Source organism: Choloepus didactylus, chromosome 2 (genome assembly GCF_015220235.1).
Source record: "Choloepus didactylus isolate mChoDid1 chromosome 2, mChoDid1.pri, whole genome shotgun sequence".
Taxonomy (NCBI): domain Eukaryota; kingdom Metazoa; phylum Chordata; class Mammalia; order Pilosa; family Megalonychidae; genus Choloepus; species Choloepus didactylus.
This window is the reverse complement of record NC_051308.1, coordinates 55,143,215-55,160,807: the sequence shown is the minus strand read 5'-3', so window position 1 is coordinate 55,160,807 and position 17,593 is coordinate 55,143,215. Positions and strand designations below refer to the sequence as shown.

The window sequence follows — 17,593 nt, the reverse complement described above, 5'->3', positions numbered from 1 at the left end:
GGCACTCTTACGCACACTTTAGACAACCCTTTTTAGGTTCTAAAGAATTGGGGTAGCTGGTGGTGGATACCTGAAACTATCAAACTACAACCCAGAACCCATGAATCTCGAAGACAATTGTATGAAAATGTAGCTTATGAGGGGTGACAATGGGATTTGGAAAGCCATAAGGACCACACTCCACTTTGCCTAGTTTATGGATGGATGAGTAGAAATATAGGGGAAGGAAACCAACAAAGAAACAGACAAAGGTACCCAGTGTTCTTTTTTACTTCATTTGCTCTTTTTCACTTTAATTATTATTCTTGTTATTTTTGGGTGTGTGCTAATGAAGGTGTCAGGAATTGATTTAGGTGATGAATGTACAACTATGTAATGGTACTGTGAACAATCGAATGTACGATTTGTTTTGTATGACTGCATGGTATGTGAATATATCTCAATAAAATGAAGATTAAAAAAATAACTGGGAAACAGAAAGAGGTGTTATACAAGCTAAAAAGAGACATATTCTCATTAAGTCATGAGCAATCCCTTTCTACTCTGGAGAAGACAAAAATGAGCTTAAGCAGAATGAATTGAGGTTAGATGTAAGAAGTAGTAACCTGATGAAGAAGAGATTTAATGAATGAAACCTGTTTGCAACATATATGTGGAGTTTGGATGCTTAAAAGAAGGAAAATACCCTGCTTTTCTGGGAGCGGGTTGGCTAGGAGGGGGATGGTTTGAAGATGGAATTCCCCTGCAGGAGTGGCCAAGAACACATGGTTATACCTGTGACCCTATATACCATGAGAATGTCAGAGGGATGTGTCATCAGGTCCCCTCAACCCATCAAGACGCCCGTCCACAACCCACCCCTGCACCAGGGGCCAGAGAGGATATGAATATAGATTTTTAATCATTGTGCTGCTGCTATTAACCAGAGTGCAATTAATCCATCCATGATGGACTTTGATGCCACAGTGTAAATGAGAAGGTGTCACACAGGAAATACTCTGGGGGCCATCGGTGACAAAAGGGCCAAGCTTCTGGTGGGAAGGGGGTGGCAGAAGGAGAAATGGAGTGAGGAGAGAAGTGGGGGAGCAGAGCCAGGCCTGGGAGAATGCTCCTTCCCCATCATCACATTCCCATCAAGGACCCAGACGGGAATGGGTCCCTCCTGGCCAAGGCTACTGACCTGGACTGGTCCAGGTGAACCTGACTTCCCTTCCAATTCAGTTGCCTCTAACCCCTAGACCAATTCTTGCTAAATAGATGAGGTCCAGGACAGGCCCACAGTTGGCCCCCCAATGGGGAAAGGATATAGACCAAAGGAGAGGATTTGGAACCCTCCAGTCCTTCCCCATTTTCCACCCCAAAGAGACAACCACACTAATTCATAGCTGGGGAAAGGAAAGCGCAGTAACAGATCCTCAGGGTCAGAGCTACCCTACCTCCCTCTTGCCTGGAGATGAGGGAAAGGCAGATATCAGGGGACTCCCCGGGGACAAGGCAGGAGGTACTCCTGTGCCTTCCTGTGGCTGAGCATTCAGTAGAGAAATCTTCCCAGAGGACAGCTGAGTTCCAACCTGGGGCAGGTGGAGTCATCTGCACTCTTTACAGTGTTCTGGGGTTGGTGGGGTCTGCAGGCGGAGTGAGGTCACTTCGAGCCCCAGGGCCTGACCCACTGGGTGCTGGCAGGAACTGGCATCCTGGGAAGTAACCCCAAGTGCTTGGGAGACACCATTCCTCACGTCAAGAGCAGGGTGATATGGTCCGGAGCAAGGGCGCTGGGCCCGGGGACAGCTAGGAGTCAGAGACACACAGCGCTTCCACTGCATCGCTCAGACCCTGGTGGACGCCCCCCACAGCCAGGAGGCAGTTCTTGAGGACGATGCTGGAGCAGGCACAGCGGGGTGTGAGCATGGGAGGGAGGGTCTCCCACTTGTTCTTCCCCGGGTGGAATGCCTCCGCCGTCTCCAGGACAGTGGGCTGGTTCCCTGAAAGCACCAATGGAATCAGGCCTTACAAAGGAGTCCAGCCGCCAGTCCCCACCGGCAGCTGCCCCGTCTCCTTCCGTACCTCAGGAACCCGTGGGCAGAAGCCAGCCATCCTCAGCTTCTTTGGCTACAGGATTGCTCCCTCTTCCCTGTCCCGGCTTATCAAGCTTGCATTTTGCTCCTCCTACCCTTGCCCCGACTTCCCATCTCCTAAGCATCTCTTGCTTTTCCCAGAAGTTTCTAGAGTACCACTGCCTCCCTCCTCCCTTCTACCAAGAAAGCTACCTGCCTGTTCTGCCTCAGTGCACTCCTTTCATGTGTGGGCAACGTAGGAACTTTCCCACACTGAGCAATCTCTGGGTGCCTGGAAGCCCTGCTGCCCAAATAATGTCTCCATGTCGATATTGGGACTTTCACCCTTAGAGTCCCTCCTTTAACGTGCCAGTAATCTCTTGGAAGGGTGATATATCAAATCCCTACCTCATTAGAATAATTTTTTTGATCAGTTTGCTTTCCCATTCCAAGATTAAGCTGGATATCCAAGGAGGAGTGGTGGGTCAGAGAAAGAGGACCAAGACCAATCCCCTCCAGGCTTTTGTGTCCCGTGATTCCTGGATTGGGCTCCAGGGATCTGTGCTCAGCCAGCCTGATGTGTTACATAATTATCACCATGTCCCTTATTCCCTCTGAGACTTGGATTCCTCGGCACAGAAGGAGAGAAAGACCTTGGGTCTCTGAGGTCCTCTAGGGCCCATATATGGAAGCATGAGGTTCAGGCTGGGGGGTAGTGTTTTGAATTCTTTGGAATCAAGGAGTAGGAGAGTGGTGTTCAAGGAACCAGCACCCTCTCTCGCTCATGCTAAGTGCCAGGGACCCACTGAGCACCAAGCCAAGAATACATCCCAGCTGGGAAACTCCATCCTTACCAAGTCCTCCGGCCACTATGACCCGTCCACTCACAGAGCCGGCCACAAAGTCTGCTCGCCGCTTCTTGAGGAAGAACGAGCGTTCCATCTTCAGCCATCCCCCTACAGGGCCCGGATGATGGTAGGACACATATAGAGAGAGTTAAATGCTGCACACCCCCACAGACTTGAGTCCTAATGGCTCTCACCCTGGGCAGCGGTCTCCACTCCACTTATCCTTTGTGCTCAGGGCGCACACCTAGAGCCTCTAGCTGTTTGAAATGACACACTCTCCACGGCCTCCATCCTCTTCCCTGCTTGCTGTAGTGCAAGGGACCATAATCCCCCACAGTGAATCACCTGTTCTACCTCCAAAGAGAGTCTGTTCTCTCAGGCTTTAAGCTGGAGAAGAGGCTAACTGGAGGCAGGGAGTGTAGCAGTGCAGAGCCTTCTCTTTCTCCATCAGCAAAAAGTAGGAAAAATCCCTCCCTGACCTGCCTCTGTCTAGATGTTGTAAGAAAAGACAATAGGCAGAAAAAGCTTTGATAAAAACAACCAACCAACCAAAAAAGGAGCCTGATACTGAGGAAAGCATTCCATCTTAAGGGTAGACCTGAGTGGTTAAGGGGTGTTCAAACTTGTGAAGGGCTTGCTCCAGGTGGGTAAGCCACCCTGGGAGGATGAACGGGATGGGGGTAAGGTGTGGGGAGTTGGCCAAAGGGAGACAGGCAGCCAGAGCTTCCACAGGGGAGCCCTGAGAGAGCAGGGCCAGGGCCTGGCACCCAGCTCACCCTGCTCCATGTCAAACACGTCCATCGTCCGCAGGAACTTGGGCTGCCTGTAGAGCCGACCCTGCCGCAGGCCTCCCAGGCTGTACAGGCGGTTGTCCAGGGTCACAAAGCTGGAGAAGGCCCGCTTACAGGGAATGTTGGGAAACTTGGTCCAGGAGCGAGTCTCGATGTCAAAGACCTCAAAGGCGTTGACCGCATACTTGGACTGTCGTCCCCCTGGAGGCCGGAGCAAGGTAGGGGAAGGGCAGAAGAGTAAGCTCCTGAGGACCAGGTCTGGGTCTCCCGTTTCGACTGATACCCACCCAAACAGTATGATTATCACCCAGTGCCAAGAAGATGGCTCAGCATACAGGCACTGCTTCCTATGGGAACTGACCCAAGGGAGGGGAGGAGGGACACATAGCCCATCCTTACCCAGTACATAGATCTTGGAGCCTCGGAGGAAGGAGGTGGCAGCATATCTTGGGGTGGGCATGGGTGCTAGGGACACCCACATGTCCTTGAGCATGTCATAGTGTTGGAGATGGTTGTGCGGACGGAGGTCCAGGCCCATCCCGCCTGCTGCGTACACTCGGTAATCTAAGGAGAAAGGTCACACCAACCCCTGGCTCAGTGCACAGACACCATGAGACAGTACCCATCACCTACCATGGCCAGGCTCTGTTAACCCCCTGACTACTGAGGCCAGGCCAAGTTCCCAACCACTTCCCTGCCAGAGTGAATCATAAATATGCCACTGGGGTTGATGGCTCCATTAAAAGTCCCCACCATGGTGACGCCCAGGTATTCCTGAAGCCATGCATGTCTTAGACTTCCTTGGTGTCCCTTGGCTAAGCTCAAAACACGAAACCCCACCCAGGGAAAAGGTGCTGTGAGGTCTACACTTGGACAACCTTCAGCAGGTCTTGCCCCCTCCATTCTCCCCTTTCCTGGGAAGCCAGAGGGGATGCCAGAGAGAAAGGGTACCTTCTGATGCCCTCCAGTAGGGGCCTGCTCCTCAGGCACTCCCAGAATGGAACTCTCTAGACGTAGCAAGGGCCTTTTGAAATGAGGTCAGCCCTGCTATCACCGGGTCTTATGGGAAACTGGACTACCCCTGGTTCTCTCCCTGTCTGCCACCCACATGGGGGGATTGCCATCCTCCTTCAAAAACTGGGAGGCTTGTGGGCTCCAGGAGTCACCCTGCACTAAAAGAGACATGCCTAGCGATGAAGGAGGATGAGGCTTTGTAGGAGAGGAAACTGGCCCCTTTTAAAAATTCTGAGGGGTAGAGAATTTAAGACTCTGGTCCCACCAGTGAGCTGGGTACTCTGAGGAGAAGAGATGTGCATCTTCTCCCATTCTCTACTGCTCATTGCTGTAGGTGGCTTCTCGAGGGACTACCCCGACACACTGCACAAAAGGGATAGGTAAGGCATCTGTGTTTCCCTGGATCTCACCCCACTACTCCTGCTACCTGGCCAGGTAAACAGGGCCTCCCAAAGGGCCCTCATTTTCCCAGAGACCTGCCCCTACCTGGGGCTCTGTCTCCCAGCAGCTAATCCTCATGCTTCGACTCTTAGAGGTCTAACTTTAAGGTTATTGCAGGGATAAGTACTACTTCTCTATTTCCAGTCATGTTAAAAAAAAAAAAATCCCAATCCTAGCCTGAGACCTAGATATGGGGGAATTTACCTTAACTAAGCTCTACCCTCCTCATCCCTGTGTTACCTGAAGCACACGCCGCCACCCCCACCCCCACCCCCCGCCCCGAACCCTGCCATCCATGCGCACTCCCACTGCTGTGCCCAATCCCAACTCACCCTTTCGGAGTCACCTGGGTGTCCCTGAAACACTAGGCTGAGAATACTGGCTCAGGGCCTCCCACGACACCTCCATCGTCCTCTTACCACCCAGTACTGAAATACTCCATGCCTGATTCTTCCAGTAGATTGTTAGGCCTGTGAGAATTTGTTAATCTGTGGTCCCAGCATCCAGGCAATGTCTGGCACACAACAGGCATGCAAATGCTCATTAAACTAACTGTTGAACCCATTTAATGGCATAGTAGGAGCATAGACTCAGAGGCAAACTGCATGGTTTGAATCCCAGTTCTAACACTTACCAGCTGTGTAATCTTGGACAAGTAGCTTAACCTCTCTGGGCCTCACACTATTTATCTCTAAAATACAGCACTTACCTCATCAGACAAGCAGTGAGGATTAAAGGGTATAGTACATACAAAGCACCTATGGCAAAGTCTCAATAAATGTTAGTTCTTAATCTTTCAGCATCATTGATTGACACCCTCAATAAGTAAAAAAAAAAGGGGGGGGAGTCCTCTTTCTCCTCATGGGCCTCCATACTCTCCATCCTTCTCACTGGGAGGTTGTGGAGGTCCCACTGGCTATCCTGCCCTGAAAGATTCTGGACTTTAACTCTCTCTCTGCTCACTTTTATTGGTTAGACCTGAGCTCCTAAAGGCAGGGACCAGATTTTCTGCCTCTTTCCTTCCTCCCAGGGACCTAGCACCATGCCAGGAATAGAACAGGTGCTTAAGAAATACTGGTTCCTGATCTGCAGCAGACCCAGCGGGCAGTTAGGATGGTTTTGCATTAGAAGGAGGGAAGGAGAAAAGAGCAGTAGGGAAGGTCACATCCCCCTGCAAGTCTGGGTCATCTAGTCAAGTGTGTCATAGTGGGCTCTCCTAACTCCTGTCTTTTAACAGAAGAGCTTTACAAGCCTCCTCTATGCTCCAGGCTGCACCAGGCCAGAAGAGAAAGGAAAAGAGGGGCTTTGAGGGAATGAAATGAGAATCATAAAACCATGGGGTCAGTACATGCATGCCCTGAAAACCCAGCAAACCTAGGCAAGATGCTGCAGGAGTACAACCCTCAGGGGTATTCTCATCTCCACTTAGGTCAGCATCTCTGTGATTAGAAGGGGAGAGGGCTCTGGAATCAGGTCCCAAAGACTTCCCAGTAGAGGGGCTTGGTGATGGTACAAAGATGTAGTAAAACCCCTCCCTTTAACTTCCTCCCCTCTTCCCTCAGTCCAAGGCTGACAGGATATTAAACATGGGAGTCCAGCTCCAGGACCCCAAGAGGCACCTGGAGGTGGTAGCACCTGCAAGGCAGATTTCAGGGGATGGGGTGCTTTTGGGCAGGAGACACTATCATTCTGATGAATGAAAGGCCAACAGAAACACTGCACTAAAACCCAGGGCCCACACCTCTGGCTCTCCCCTTTGGCCCCCACCTGCCCAGTTGGAGCCTAATGGAGTGGAATTCAAACATTAAATGGAATTACTGTGCCCTTCACCTCCTGAGCCTCAGTTTCCCCATCTGTGAAATAAGGCCAGTGAATCCCTAGTTTTAGTGTCCATTTTGAGGATCAAATGAGATCAGGAAAGTGATAGTGGGCCCCCACATCAGTGTGGGTTCCCACCCCCATCCTCCATGGCCCCTGGCTCCCTACTCTTTGCCCGCCCTCAGCCCTGGCCCCACTCGCCTTTGGCGGTGACGGAAATGCCCATGGCCGCTTCGCGCAGCACGCTCCTCTTCTTCCACCTGCCCTCATCGATGTTGTACATCTCCACGACCTTCAGGGGCAGCTGATTGGTGCCCACACCCCCGACCACCATGATCCGCTTCCCCAGGGCGGTGACGGCCACCCCGGCCCGGGCTGTAGGTAGGGGGGGCAGGGCGGTCCACTGGTCAGCCTCGGGGGAGTAGACCTCGAAGCAGTCCATCGGGACGCCATTGTCGTCACATCCCCCGATGGCATAGACCTGCCCTCCGGTCTCCAGCAGGGAGCAGTAGACCCGGCGGCTGGGCAGCGGCGCCAGGCGCTTCCACTGGAAGTCCTTGACGCTAGGTACCTCCATGGCAGCCCCGGGGGCCCCGCCCGCCGCGCCCGGGCGCCCGCCGAGGCCACAGCGCCGGAGGAGGAGCGAGCCCGGGGGTCCGCAAGCTACTCGGCGCCGGCTCCCGCGGCCCCTCTCGCCGCCTCCATCTCGCTCCCCTGCGCCGGCTCCCGCCCGACCCTCGGCAGGGGCCCCGACGCCAGCCAGCGCTTTACCGTCCCTCAAGACTTAGCGGTCCGGCGGCGTCCACGCCTGGCCCTGCTGGAGGAAGTGGGCGAATCAAGGGCAGCCGGGGGCCACGCACCCTCGCCAACTTTAAAGGGAAGACGCGTAGGCGGAGGGCGCCACCCCGCGGCGGCCTCACTCCCGGCACCGCTTGGTCCCCACCCCGCACCCTCTCGCCGCGGGCTTGTCAGAAACCACCCCGGCTCTACGAGGTCCGGGCGCTTTGGCAGCCTCTAGGCGAAAGAAGGAGTTACCATCTTTCCGCGTCGACGCCTCCCTTCCCCCGCTGCCCGCAGTTCCAAGCAATCTCGGCGCCCCCGCCCCCGCGCACACTTACCCAGCGAGGCCGGAGGAGCGCGGCGGCGAGGCGCAGACAGCGCAGTTCCCGGGAGTGGGGAGCCCCCGCCCGGCGGCTCGGGGAGCAAGGGAGAAGGCACTCTCTCTCCTCCCCCAGTCCTCACCCCGCTGTCAGACAAGCAGACGAAGAGAATAAATGAGCAGCCGCGCGGAGAAGCGAAGCCGCCACCGGGGAGGAGGCTGGAGAGCCTTTCAACACACATCGCCACCCGCAGCCGCTACACCTGTGCAGGAATCCGCGTGCGCCCCGCGGCGGAGCTAGCCGTGACCTCTTTCCACAAGTCCTGGCAGCGCCTGGCCCCGCGGGGGAGGGAGAGGGCTCACCTTGTCTACAAGAGACTGTCACCTTGTCCACAAGGTCAAGGAAAGCTGGGCGCTAGAGCCAAATATCCAGATGACGGGGACCAGTCTCCCCCCTGTGTGGGGGTAGGCGGTTTGTGAGTGTTTGTTTTGGATGAGGAGGCGGAGAGTCCAATTACCCAGTTTATTTACAGTATACAGACCCAGTTCCTGACACGCTGGCTCAATAGTCAGCTTTCCTTTGGGGGAGATATTGTATGGTTTAACCTAATAGAAGCAAGTTAAGTGGGTGTCATACATCCAGACTTAACACAGGTACACCCAAACATAACATATACACCGACCTGCATGCATAAGCATGAAGGACACATCACCCTACCCCATCCCCAGCTGAAATAGATATATCCATGGAGAAACTGACAAATGCACAGATAAGCAGATGCACAACCACACAGACACCAACATAGACAAATACACAGGCTGTCACTCACACACATACACACACACACACACTCACATCACCCTTCACACACCTCAGGCAGGAAAACCTGGTTATCAAATCTCAGCTCTGCATATCAACCCACAGGGCTTGTAAAATAATCCTTTCCAGCCACCCTCTAATAGCCTTTCCAGGACAATAACCCCCAATAACCAAGCTGCCATGCCACCAGCGGGCCACCTGCTCTGGTGGACTGTAAGGCCCCTTTCCTCTGAATACAGCCAAGTTGTGCAATGCTCAGCCTTGCTAGTCTGACAGACTTGGGTTGGATTCCTGGCTTTGAAAACTATTTAACTCCTCTGAGACTCAGTTACTTTATAGGTTTTCTTTTTTGTTTTTGTTTTGTTTTACTTTGTTTTGTTTTCAAACTAAACTTTTCATTTTGAGATAAACCGTAGATTCACATGCAGTTGTAGGAACCAATACAAAGAGGTCCCTTTACCCAATTTCCCCCAATGGTGACATCTTGCAAATCTATAGCCCAATATCACACCCAGGATATTGGCATGGATATGGGCAAGATATAGAACATTCTCCTCACCTCAAGGATCCCTCATACTGTCCTGTTATAGCCATACCCACTTTCTCCTCCTTTCCCATCCCTCTCCCCAACTCCATTTCTTTAATTTTGTAATTTCAAAAAGCATACAGTATGTAACCTTTTGGTATTGGCTTTTTTTTTTCTCTCAGCATAATTCCCTGAAGAGTCAACCAAGTTGTTGCAGGCATCATTCTTTTTTATTTCTGAGTAGTATTCCCATGGTATGGATAGATGGTATGGTTTTTGTGAAGATTAAATGTGATGTCTGTACAGTGTTCAGTGCAGCCTCTGACATGTAGCAAGGACCCACTACTGCTACTGCTACTACTTATATCAACAGAACCAAGAAAAAGGAAAACTGATAAGGAGCAAGCACAGACATTTTGCCTCTCACTTAGAAATGACTTCTTTTGAGAAATGGGAGATCACAGTAGGCCCATCTTAATATCTTGATTCTTGGCTTAAAAATTCCACTTTTTTTTCCCTTTGTTTTTGTTTTTTTTTTTTTTAGTTTGAATTCTCTGTCCTTACCCAGTAAGCACCTCTGGAATATTCACAGAGGAAGATTGTGTTCTGTTTTCTTTAGTCGATAAGAACTCATAAATTCTGAGAAGAATGTGTTCTGAATTAATGAAGTTTCACAGTAAACACCAAACACTTCCCTTTCTTCCCAGGGGCCACAATCTGCCTGGAGGACTGAGGAGCAAAACCCTTGACCCTCAACTTAAAGTACACAAAATCAGCCTGGGGTGATCAGAGAGATTGGAGGCCAGCGACCTTCCTCAAAGGGACTCGTCGGGGTGAGTCTTAGTCTCTTTTGCCCACTGAGCAAGGCTAAGTCTACCTAAGCCATGAGGCAAGGCTTCTTGTGCCTCCACCTACCCCAGCTCGGGCAGCTTAATAAGCTCCACACACCACTTTATGTTTGCATAAAACTCGTTGAGATAAACTAAGTCCCTGTACATCCATCTTTTCATAATCTTACAACCCTGGGAGAGGTTGCCAGGGCAGGTTCCAGATCCACTTTTTACTGACTCAGTGAAATGAGGTGACTTACTGATGACTATGCAAACCATTCAGAGTGGGTCTAGGTTGTGAATTCCAAATCCGGGACTCTTCTACTTTTTCAAAATTTGATCACAAATTAAAGAATTGTAGGTTATTAAGGAAACCAAGCTTTTTCAGTCTACCCTGGCTTCTGGCTTTTCATCTGACCACAGTGAAGGAACCCAGACCCCCAGAGGGATTCCAGCAACTTCCCTCTCCCCATCGCCATTCTGTCTGTACTGGGCAGCACAGCTGGGGAAGGACTGAACCCAACCCCAGACTAGGTGTCCTTTCTAATCTAATGCTCCTTCCCCACAGACACTACCCACTACACACGATCTAGGGACTCAGACCCTTGGAGAAGCACTAAGAACAGGAAGGCTTCCAGGCCATGGCCTAATTACTTGTTCTGAAAGTCCTGGCTTCTCTCCACCTCTCCTGCTCCTTCCCCCATGGCCCTTCTTTCCAGCCAGGTGACATCCTTTAGTCCTTACAGTGAGTGCACATTGAGGAAGCTTGTAACCTAGCAACAGCCACTTAGGATTCCCTGAGTCACCTGCAATTTCCATGCCTGGGCTAAGTGCACCCAGCTGTGGCCTTAAAGAGGGCCAAGCAGAGGGGGAGAGTCCACTGATCCTTTTGATTCTTCACTACTCCATTTCTAGTGTATAACCTTTTCCCTGTCAGGAAGTTCTTCCTCATGTCACACCCAAATCCTTCTTGCTCTATCTTAAATCCTTCTTGCATAGCAGAGCCAAGCATGGGTTTCTCCTCTCTTAAAAAGTATTTGACCTTTTGCCTAGCTGACAAGAGTGGGAACGTGGAGGAGGGAAAGTTTATGCAAGCCTCTAAAGAGAAGGCCTCTGGTACTGTGGAGTCTTTATTATTGTGATATTGATGCATCAAACTTGTTGAAGGGATGCTCAGCCCCAGAAAAGGTCATGCAGCAAGGTTTTTTTTTTTAATCACACCTTGGATTTATTGAGGTCTAATTTACATATAAATAAAATATACAGTGTTAGTATTGAATGTCTGCTAGATGTTCAGCAGGGTCTGGTCTTCACAGAACCCTGTGGGAGGTTGTGGGGAAGCTGGGAGTAGGGGCGAGGAGGGCAGTCTCTTCCCAGCAAACTAGGCAGATTCCCAGTGTGGCAGGACTTGGATAGATTAACTGTGAGTAGGACGTCATAGGACTAGTGGAGTTCCACGTGTAGGGCATATTTGTGGCGGACAGGGAGAAAGAGAAGTTGTTCAGTTATTAGTTTCTGTGGCAGCTCCCTCTCCAAACTCGGAAATCCCTTTTACCCAGCCTGTCAGTGGGCAGCTCCTGAATGCCCTCTGAGAGTCCCTGCTGGCTGAAGGGAGCCAGTCCCAGGCCGTGATCACTGGGGCGGGGGGTCACCTTTCCTAGGTAGTTCTCTTTCTGCTGCACCATGCCAATCATGGGGCAGTAGGAAAGTGTTTGGCCTCTGGAGTCAGACACACTGGGTTTGAATCCTGGCTTGGCCACCTTCACTCTTGTGCGAAAAGGCAATAAGACAATCTCCTTTCTGAAGTTGCTGGAGGAAGAGACACCAGACACGGTTCTGGGCGCAGAGTAGATAGTCCGTAGAGGCTGGTTTTCTTCCTTCCCTTTTCAATGGCAAATTCCAGTACCTCTGACTTTCTGTGTTATCAGGTCTGTGTGCCCCAAATGGCAGGTGACAATGTCATAGGGTGGACAGCCTTATCAGGGCCCACACCCTCCTTTATCTAGCCATTTCTGGGCCTGTGTCTTGGACAGGACATCTTTCCTCCTAGCTAACTGATTTGGAGAACAGCTGGTTCCTTTCCTTTAGATAATCACCTTCTTACTCCTTGCTCTTAAAAGTTTGCTCCATATTCAGGGGATGGGAGGTGAGGATGACTCATCCAATTAGGACTGCAGCTGCCAGCAGAACAGGGGAGGGGAGGTTCCTCCCCCAAAGTGAAAAAGCCTCATTAGGGCCTCCTCCACTGGGTCCAGGACCAGCCAGCCCGGAGGAAGCATTTAAGGCTCAACAGGACTTGATGGGAGGTGGTGTGACGTAGGTGCTGGCAGTTGCAACCATAATCTGCATCTGTCCATGCGGTTTTTTTTTTTTTTTTAATCTTCATTTTATTGAGATATATTCACATACCACGCAGTCATACAAAACAAATCGTACTTTTGATTGTTTACAGTACCATTACATAGTTGTACATACATCACCCAAATCATTCCCTGACACCTTCATTAGCACACACACAAAAATAACAAATGAAAAAGAGCAATTGGAGTAAAAAAGAACACTGGGTACCTTTGTCTGTTTGTTTCCTTCCCCTATTTTTCTACTCATCCATCCATAAACTAGACAAAGTGGAGTGTGGTCCTTATGGCTTTCCCAATCCCATTGTCACCCCTCATAAGCTACATTTTTATACAACTGTCTTCAAGATTCATGGGTTCTGGGTTGTAGTTTGATAGTTTCAGGTATCCACCACCAGCTACCCCAATTCTTTAGAACCTAAAAAGGGTTGTCTAAAGTGTGCATAACAGTGCCCACCAGAGTGACCTCTCGGCTCCTTTTGGAATCTCTCTGCCACTGAAGCTTACTTCATTTCCTTTCACATCCCCCTTTTGGTCAAGAAGATGTTCTCCGTCCCACGATGCCAGGTCTACATTCCTCCCCCGGGAGTCATATTCCACGTTGCCAGGGAGATTCACTCCCCTGGGTGTCTGATCCCACGTAGGGGGGAGGGCAGTGATTTCACCTTTCAAGTTGGCTTAGCTAGAGAGACAGGGCCACATCTGAGCAACAAAGAGGCATTCGGGAGGAGGCTCTTAGGCACAACCGTAGGGATGCCTAGCCTCTCCTTTGCAGCAACCGTCTTCCCAAGGGTAAAACCTGTGGTAGAGGGCTCAACCCATCAAACCACCAGTCCCCTATGTCTGTGGTCATGTTAGCAACCATGGAGGTGGGGTAGGCGAATACCCCTGCATTCTCCACAGGCTCCTCAAGGGGGCACTACATCTTTTTTTTTTTTTCCCTTGTTTTTCTTTTTTTTTTTCTTTTTTCTTTTTTTTTTTAACTTCCCCTTCTTTTTTAAATCAACTGTATGAAAAAAAAAGTTAAAAAGAAAACAAACATACAATAAAAGAACATTTCAAAGAGACCATAACAAGGGAGTAAGAAAAAGACAACTAACCTAAGATAACTGCTTAACTTCCAACATGTTCCTACTTTACCCCAAGAAAGTTACCTAATATAGCAACATTTCTGTGAACTTGCTCCTACTATATCCATCAGAAATTAACAGACCATAGTCATTCCTGGGCATCCCCAGAACGTTAAATAGCTTATCTGTTCTTCTTGGATTATTGTTCCCCCTTCCTTAATTGCTCTCTATTGCTAGTTCCCCTACATTCTACATTATAAACCATTTGTTTTACATTTTTCAAAGTTCACATTAGTGGTAGCATATAATATTTCTCTTTTTGTGCCTGGCTTATTTCGCTCAGCATTATGTCTTCAAGGTTCATCCATGTTGTCATATGTTTCACGAGATCGTTCCTTCTTACTGCCGCGTAGTATTCCATCGTGTGTATATACCACATTTGATTTATCCACTCATCTGTTGAAGGACATTTGGGTTGTTTCCATCTCTTGGCAATTGTGAATAATGCTGCTATCAACATTGGCGTGCAGATATCTGTTCGTGTCACTGCTTTCCGGTCTTCCGGGTATATACCGAGAAGTGCAATCGCTGGATCGAATGGTAACTCTATATCTAGTTTTCTAAGGAACTGCCAGACTGACTTCCAGAGTGGCTGAACCATTATACAGTCCCACCAACAATGAATAAGAGTTCCAATTTCTCCACATCCCCTCCAGCATTTGTAGTTTCCTGTTTGTTTAATGGCAGCCATTCTAATCGGTGTTAGATGGTATCTCATTGTGGTCTTAATTTGCATCTCTCTAATAGCTAGTGAAGCTGAACATTTTTTCATGTGTTTCTTGGCCATTTGTATTTCCTCTTCAGAGAACTGTCTTTTCATATCTTTTGCCCATTTTATAATTGGGCTGTCTGTACTATTGTCACTGAGTTGTAGGATTTCTTTATATATGCAAGATATCAGTCTTTTGTCAGATACATGGTTTCCAAAAATTTTTTCTCATTGAGTTGGCTGCCTCTTTACCTTTTTGAGAAATTCCTTTGAGGTGCAGAAACTTCTAAGCTTGAGGAGTTCCCATTTATCTATTTTCTCTTTTGTTGCTTGTGCTTTGGGTGTAAAGTCTAGGAAGTGGCCGCCTAATACAAGGTCTTGAAGATGTTTTCCTACATTATCTTCTAGGAGTTTTATGGTACTTTCTTTTATATTGAGATCTTTGGTCCATTTTGAGTTAATTTTTGTGTAGGGGATGAGGTAGGGGTCCTCTTTCATTCTTTTGGATATGGATATCCAACTCTCCCAGCCCCATTTGTTGAAAAGACCATTATGACTCAGTTCAGTGACTTTGGGGGCCTTATCAAAGATCAGTCGGCCATAGATCTGAGGGTCTATCTCTGAATTCTCAATTCGATTCCATTGATCTATATGTCTATCTTTGTGCCAGTACCATGCTGTTTTTGCAACTGTGGCTTTATAATAAGCTTCAAAGTCAGGGAGTGTAAGTCCTCCCACTTCGTTTTTCTTTTTTAGAGTGTCTTTAGCAATTCGAGGCATCTTCCCTTTCCAAATAAATTTGATAACTAGCTTTTCCAAGTCTGCAAAGTAGGTTGTTGGAATTTTGATTGGGATTGCATTGAATCTGTAGATGAGTTTGGGTAGAATTGACATCTTAATGACATTTAGCCTTCCTATCCATGAACATGGAATCTTTTTCCATCTTTTAAGGTCCCCTTCTGTTTCTTTTAGTAGAGTTATGTAGTTTTTCTTTGTATAGGTCTTTTACATCTTTGGTTAAGTTTATTCCTAGGTACTTGATTTTTTTAGTTGCTATTGAAAATGGTATCTTTTTCTTGAGTGTCTCTTCAGTTTGTTCATTTCTAGCATATAGAAACATTACTGACTTATGTGCATTAACCTTGTATCCCGCTACTTTGCTAAATTTGTTTATTAGCTCTAGTAGCTGTATCGTCGATTTCTCAGGGTTTTCTAGACATAAGATCATATCATCTGCAAACAATGACAGGTTTACTTCTTCTTTTCCAATTTGGATGCCTTTTATTTCTTTGTCTTGCTGGATTGTCCTGGCTAGCACTTCCAGCACAATGTTGAATAACAGTGGTGATAGTGGGCATCCTTGTCTTGTTCCTGATCTTAGAGGGAAGGCTTTCAGTCTCTCACCATTGAGTACTATGCTGGCTGTGGGTTTTTCATATATGCTCTTTATCATGTTGAGGAAATTTCCTTCAATTCCTACCTTTTGAAGTGTTTTTATCAAAAACGGATGTTGGATTTTGTCAAATGCTTTTTCAGCATCTATTGAGATGATCAATTGATTTTTCCCTTTTGACTTGTTAATGTGTTGTAATACATTGATTGATTTTCTTATGTTGAACCATCCTTGCATGCCTGGAATAAACCCCACTTGGTCATGGTGTATGATTTTTTTAATGTGTCTTTGGATTCGATTTGCAAGTATTTTGTTGAGGATTTTTGCATCTATATTCATTAGGGAGATTGGCCGGTAGTTTTCCTTTTTTGTAGCATCTTTGCCTGGTTTTGGTATTAGATTGATGTTAGCTTCATAAAATGAGTTAGGTAGTGTCCCATTTTCTTTGATGTTTTGAAAGAGTTTGAGTTAGATTGGTGTCAGTTCTTTCTGGAAAGTTTGGTAGAATTCTCCTGTGAAGCCATCTGGCCCTGGGCATTTATTTGTGGGAAGATTTTTGATGACTGATTGGATCTCTTTGCTTGTGATGGGTTGGTTGAGGTCTTCTATTTCTTCTCTGGTCAATGTAGGTTGTTCATATGTTTCCAGGAAATTGTCCATTTCCTCTACATTATCCAGTTTGTTGCCATACAGTTGTTCATAGTATCCTCTTATAATTTTTTTAATTTCTTCAGGATCTGCAGTTATGTCACCTTTTTCATTCATTATTTTGTTTATATGGGTCTTCTCTCTTTTTGATTTTGTCAGTCTAGCTAGGGGCTCGTCAATCTTGTTGATCTTCTCAAAGAACCAACTTTTGGTGATATTTATCCTCTCTATTGTTTTTTTGTTCTCTATGTCATTTATTTCTGCTTTAATCCTTGTTATTTCTTTTCTTCTACTTGGTTTAGGATTGGTTTGCTGTTCATTTTCTAGCTTCTTCAGTTGATCCATTAGTTCTTTGATTTTGGCTCTTTCTTCCTTTTTAATATATGCATTTAGTGCTATAAATTTCCCCCTTAGCACTGCTTTTGCTGCATCCCATAGGTTTTGGTATGTTGTGTTCTCATTTTCATTCGTCTCTATATATTTAGCAATTTCTCTTGCTATTTCTTCTTTAACCCACTGATTGTTTAGGAGTGTGTTGTTTAACCTCCAGGTATTTGTGAATTTTCTAAGTCTCTGATGGTTATTGACTTCTAATTGTATTCCATTGTGGTCAGAGAATGTGCTTTGAATAATTTCGATCTTTTTAAATTTATTGAGGCTTGTTTTATGTCCCAGCATATGATCTATTCTGGAGAAAGTTCCATGAGCACTAGAAAAGTATGTGTATCCTGGTGATTTGGGATGTAATGTCCTGTATATGTCTATTAAATCTAATTCATTTATCAGATTGTTTAGGTTTTCAATTTCCTTATTGGTCTTCTGTCTGGTTGATCTATCTATAGGAGAGAGTGATGTGTTGAAGTCTCCCACAATTATTGTGGAAACATCAATTGCTTCCTTTAGTTTTGCCAGTGTTTCTCTCATGTATTTTGTGGCACCTTGATTGGGTGCATAGACATTTACGATTGTTATTTCTTCTTGCTGAATTGCCCCTTTTATTAGTATGTAGTGGCCTTCTTTGTCTCTCAAAACATCCCTGCATTTGAAGTCTATTTTATCTGAGATTAATATTGCTACACCTGCTTTCTTTTGGCTGTAGCTTGCATGAAATATTT

General features: G+C 47.6%; 1 protein-coding gene across 4 annotated transcripts; it reads right to left on the bottom strand.

Moving 5' to 3' along the window:
- Positions 1-350: 350 nt before the first annotated feature.
- On the bottom strand, positions 351-8,479 carry KLHDC8A (kelch domain containing 8A). Of its 4 annotated transcripts, none has more exons than XM_037824909.1 (7): positions 8,429-8,479; positions 8,085-8,212; positions 7,168-7,783; positions 4,093-4,257; positions 3,679-3,894; positions 2,909-3,010; positions 351-1,982 (listed from the first exon to the last, which is right to left on the bottom strand). In XM_037824909.1, exons 3-7 carry the CDS (start codon positions 7,541-7,543, stop codon positions 1,789-1,791), a joined length of 1,053 nt encoding a protein of 350 aa, XP_037680837.1. In that variant the 5' UTR covers positions 7,544-7,783; positions 8,085-8,212; positions 8,429-8,479; the 3' UTR covers positions 351-1,788. The 4 variants fall into 4 exon arrangements, with proteins under 4 accessions (XP_037680837.1, XP_037680838.1, XP_037680836.1 ...); XM_037824910.1 differs by having other exon boundaries at positions 7,168-7,780; XM_037824908.1 differs by lacking the exon at positions 8,429-8,479 and having other exon boundaries at positions 7,168-7,341; positions 8,085-8,398.
- Between the last annotated feature and the right edge of the window lie 9,114 nt (positions 8,480-17,593).

Coding starts and splice junctions, on each gene's coding strand:
- KLHDC8A (XM_037824908.1), bottom strand. CDS start 8,307: ATGTGTGTTGAAAGGCTCTCCAGCCTCCTCCCCGGTGGCGGCTTCGCT. Junction 4,258..7,167: donor CATTTCCGTCACCGCCAAAG/GCGAGTGGGGCC, acceptor CTTTCTCCTTAG/ATTACCGAGTGTACGCAGCA. Junction 1,983..2,908: donor CATAGTGGCCGGAGGACTTG/GTAAGGATGGAG, acceptor TGGTGCTTTCAG/GGAACCAGCCCACTGTCCTG.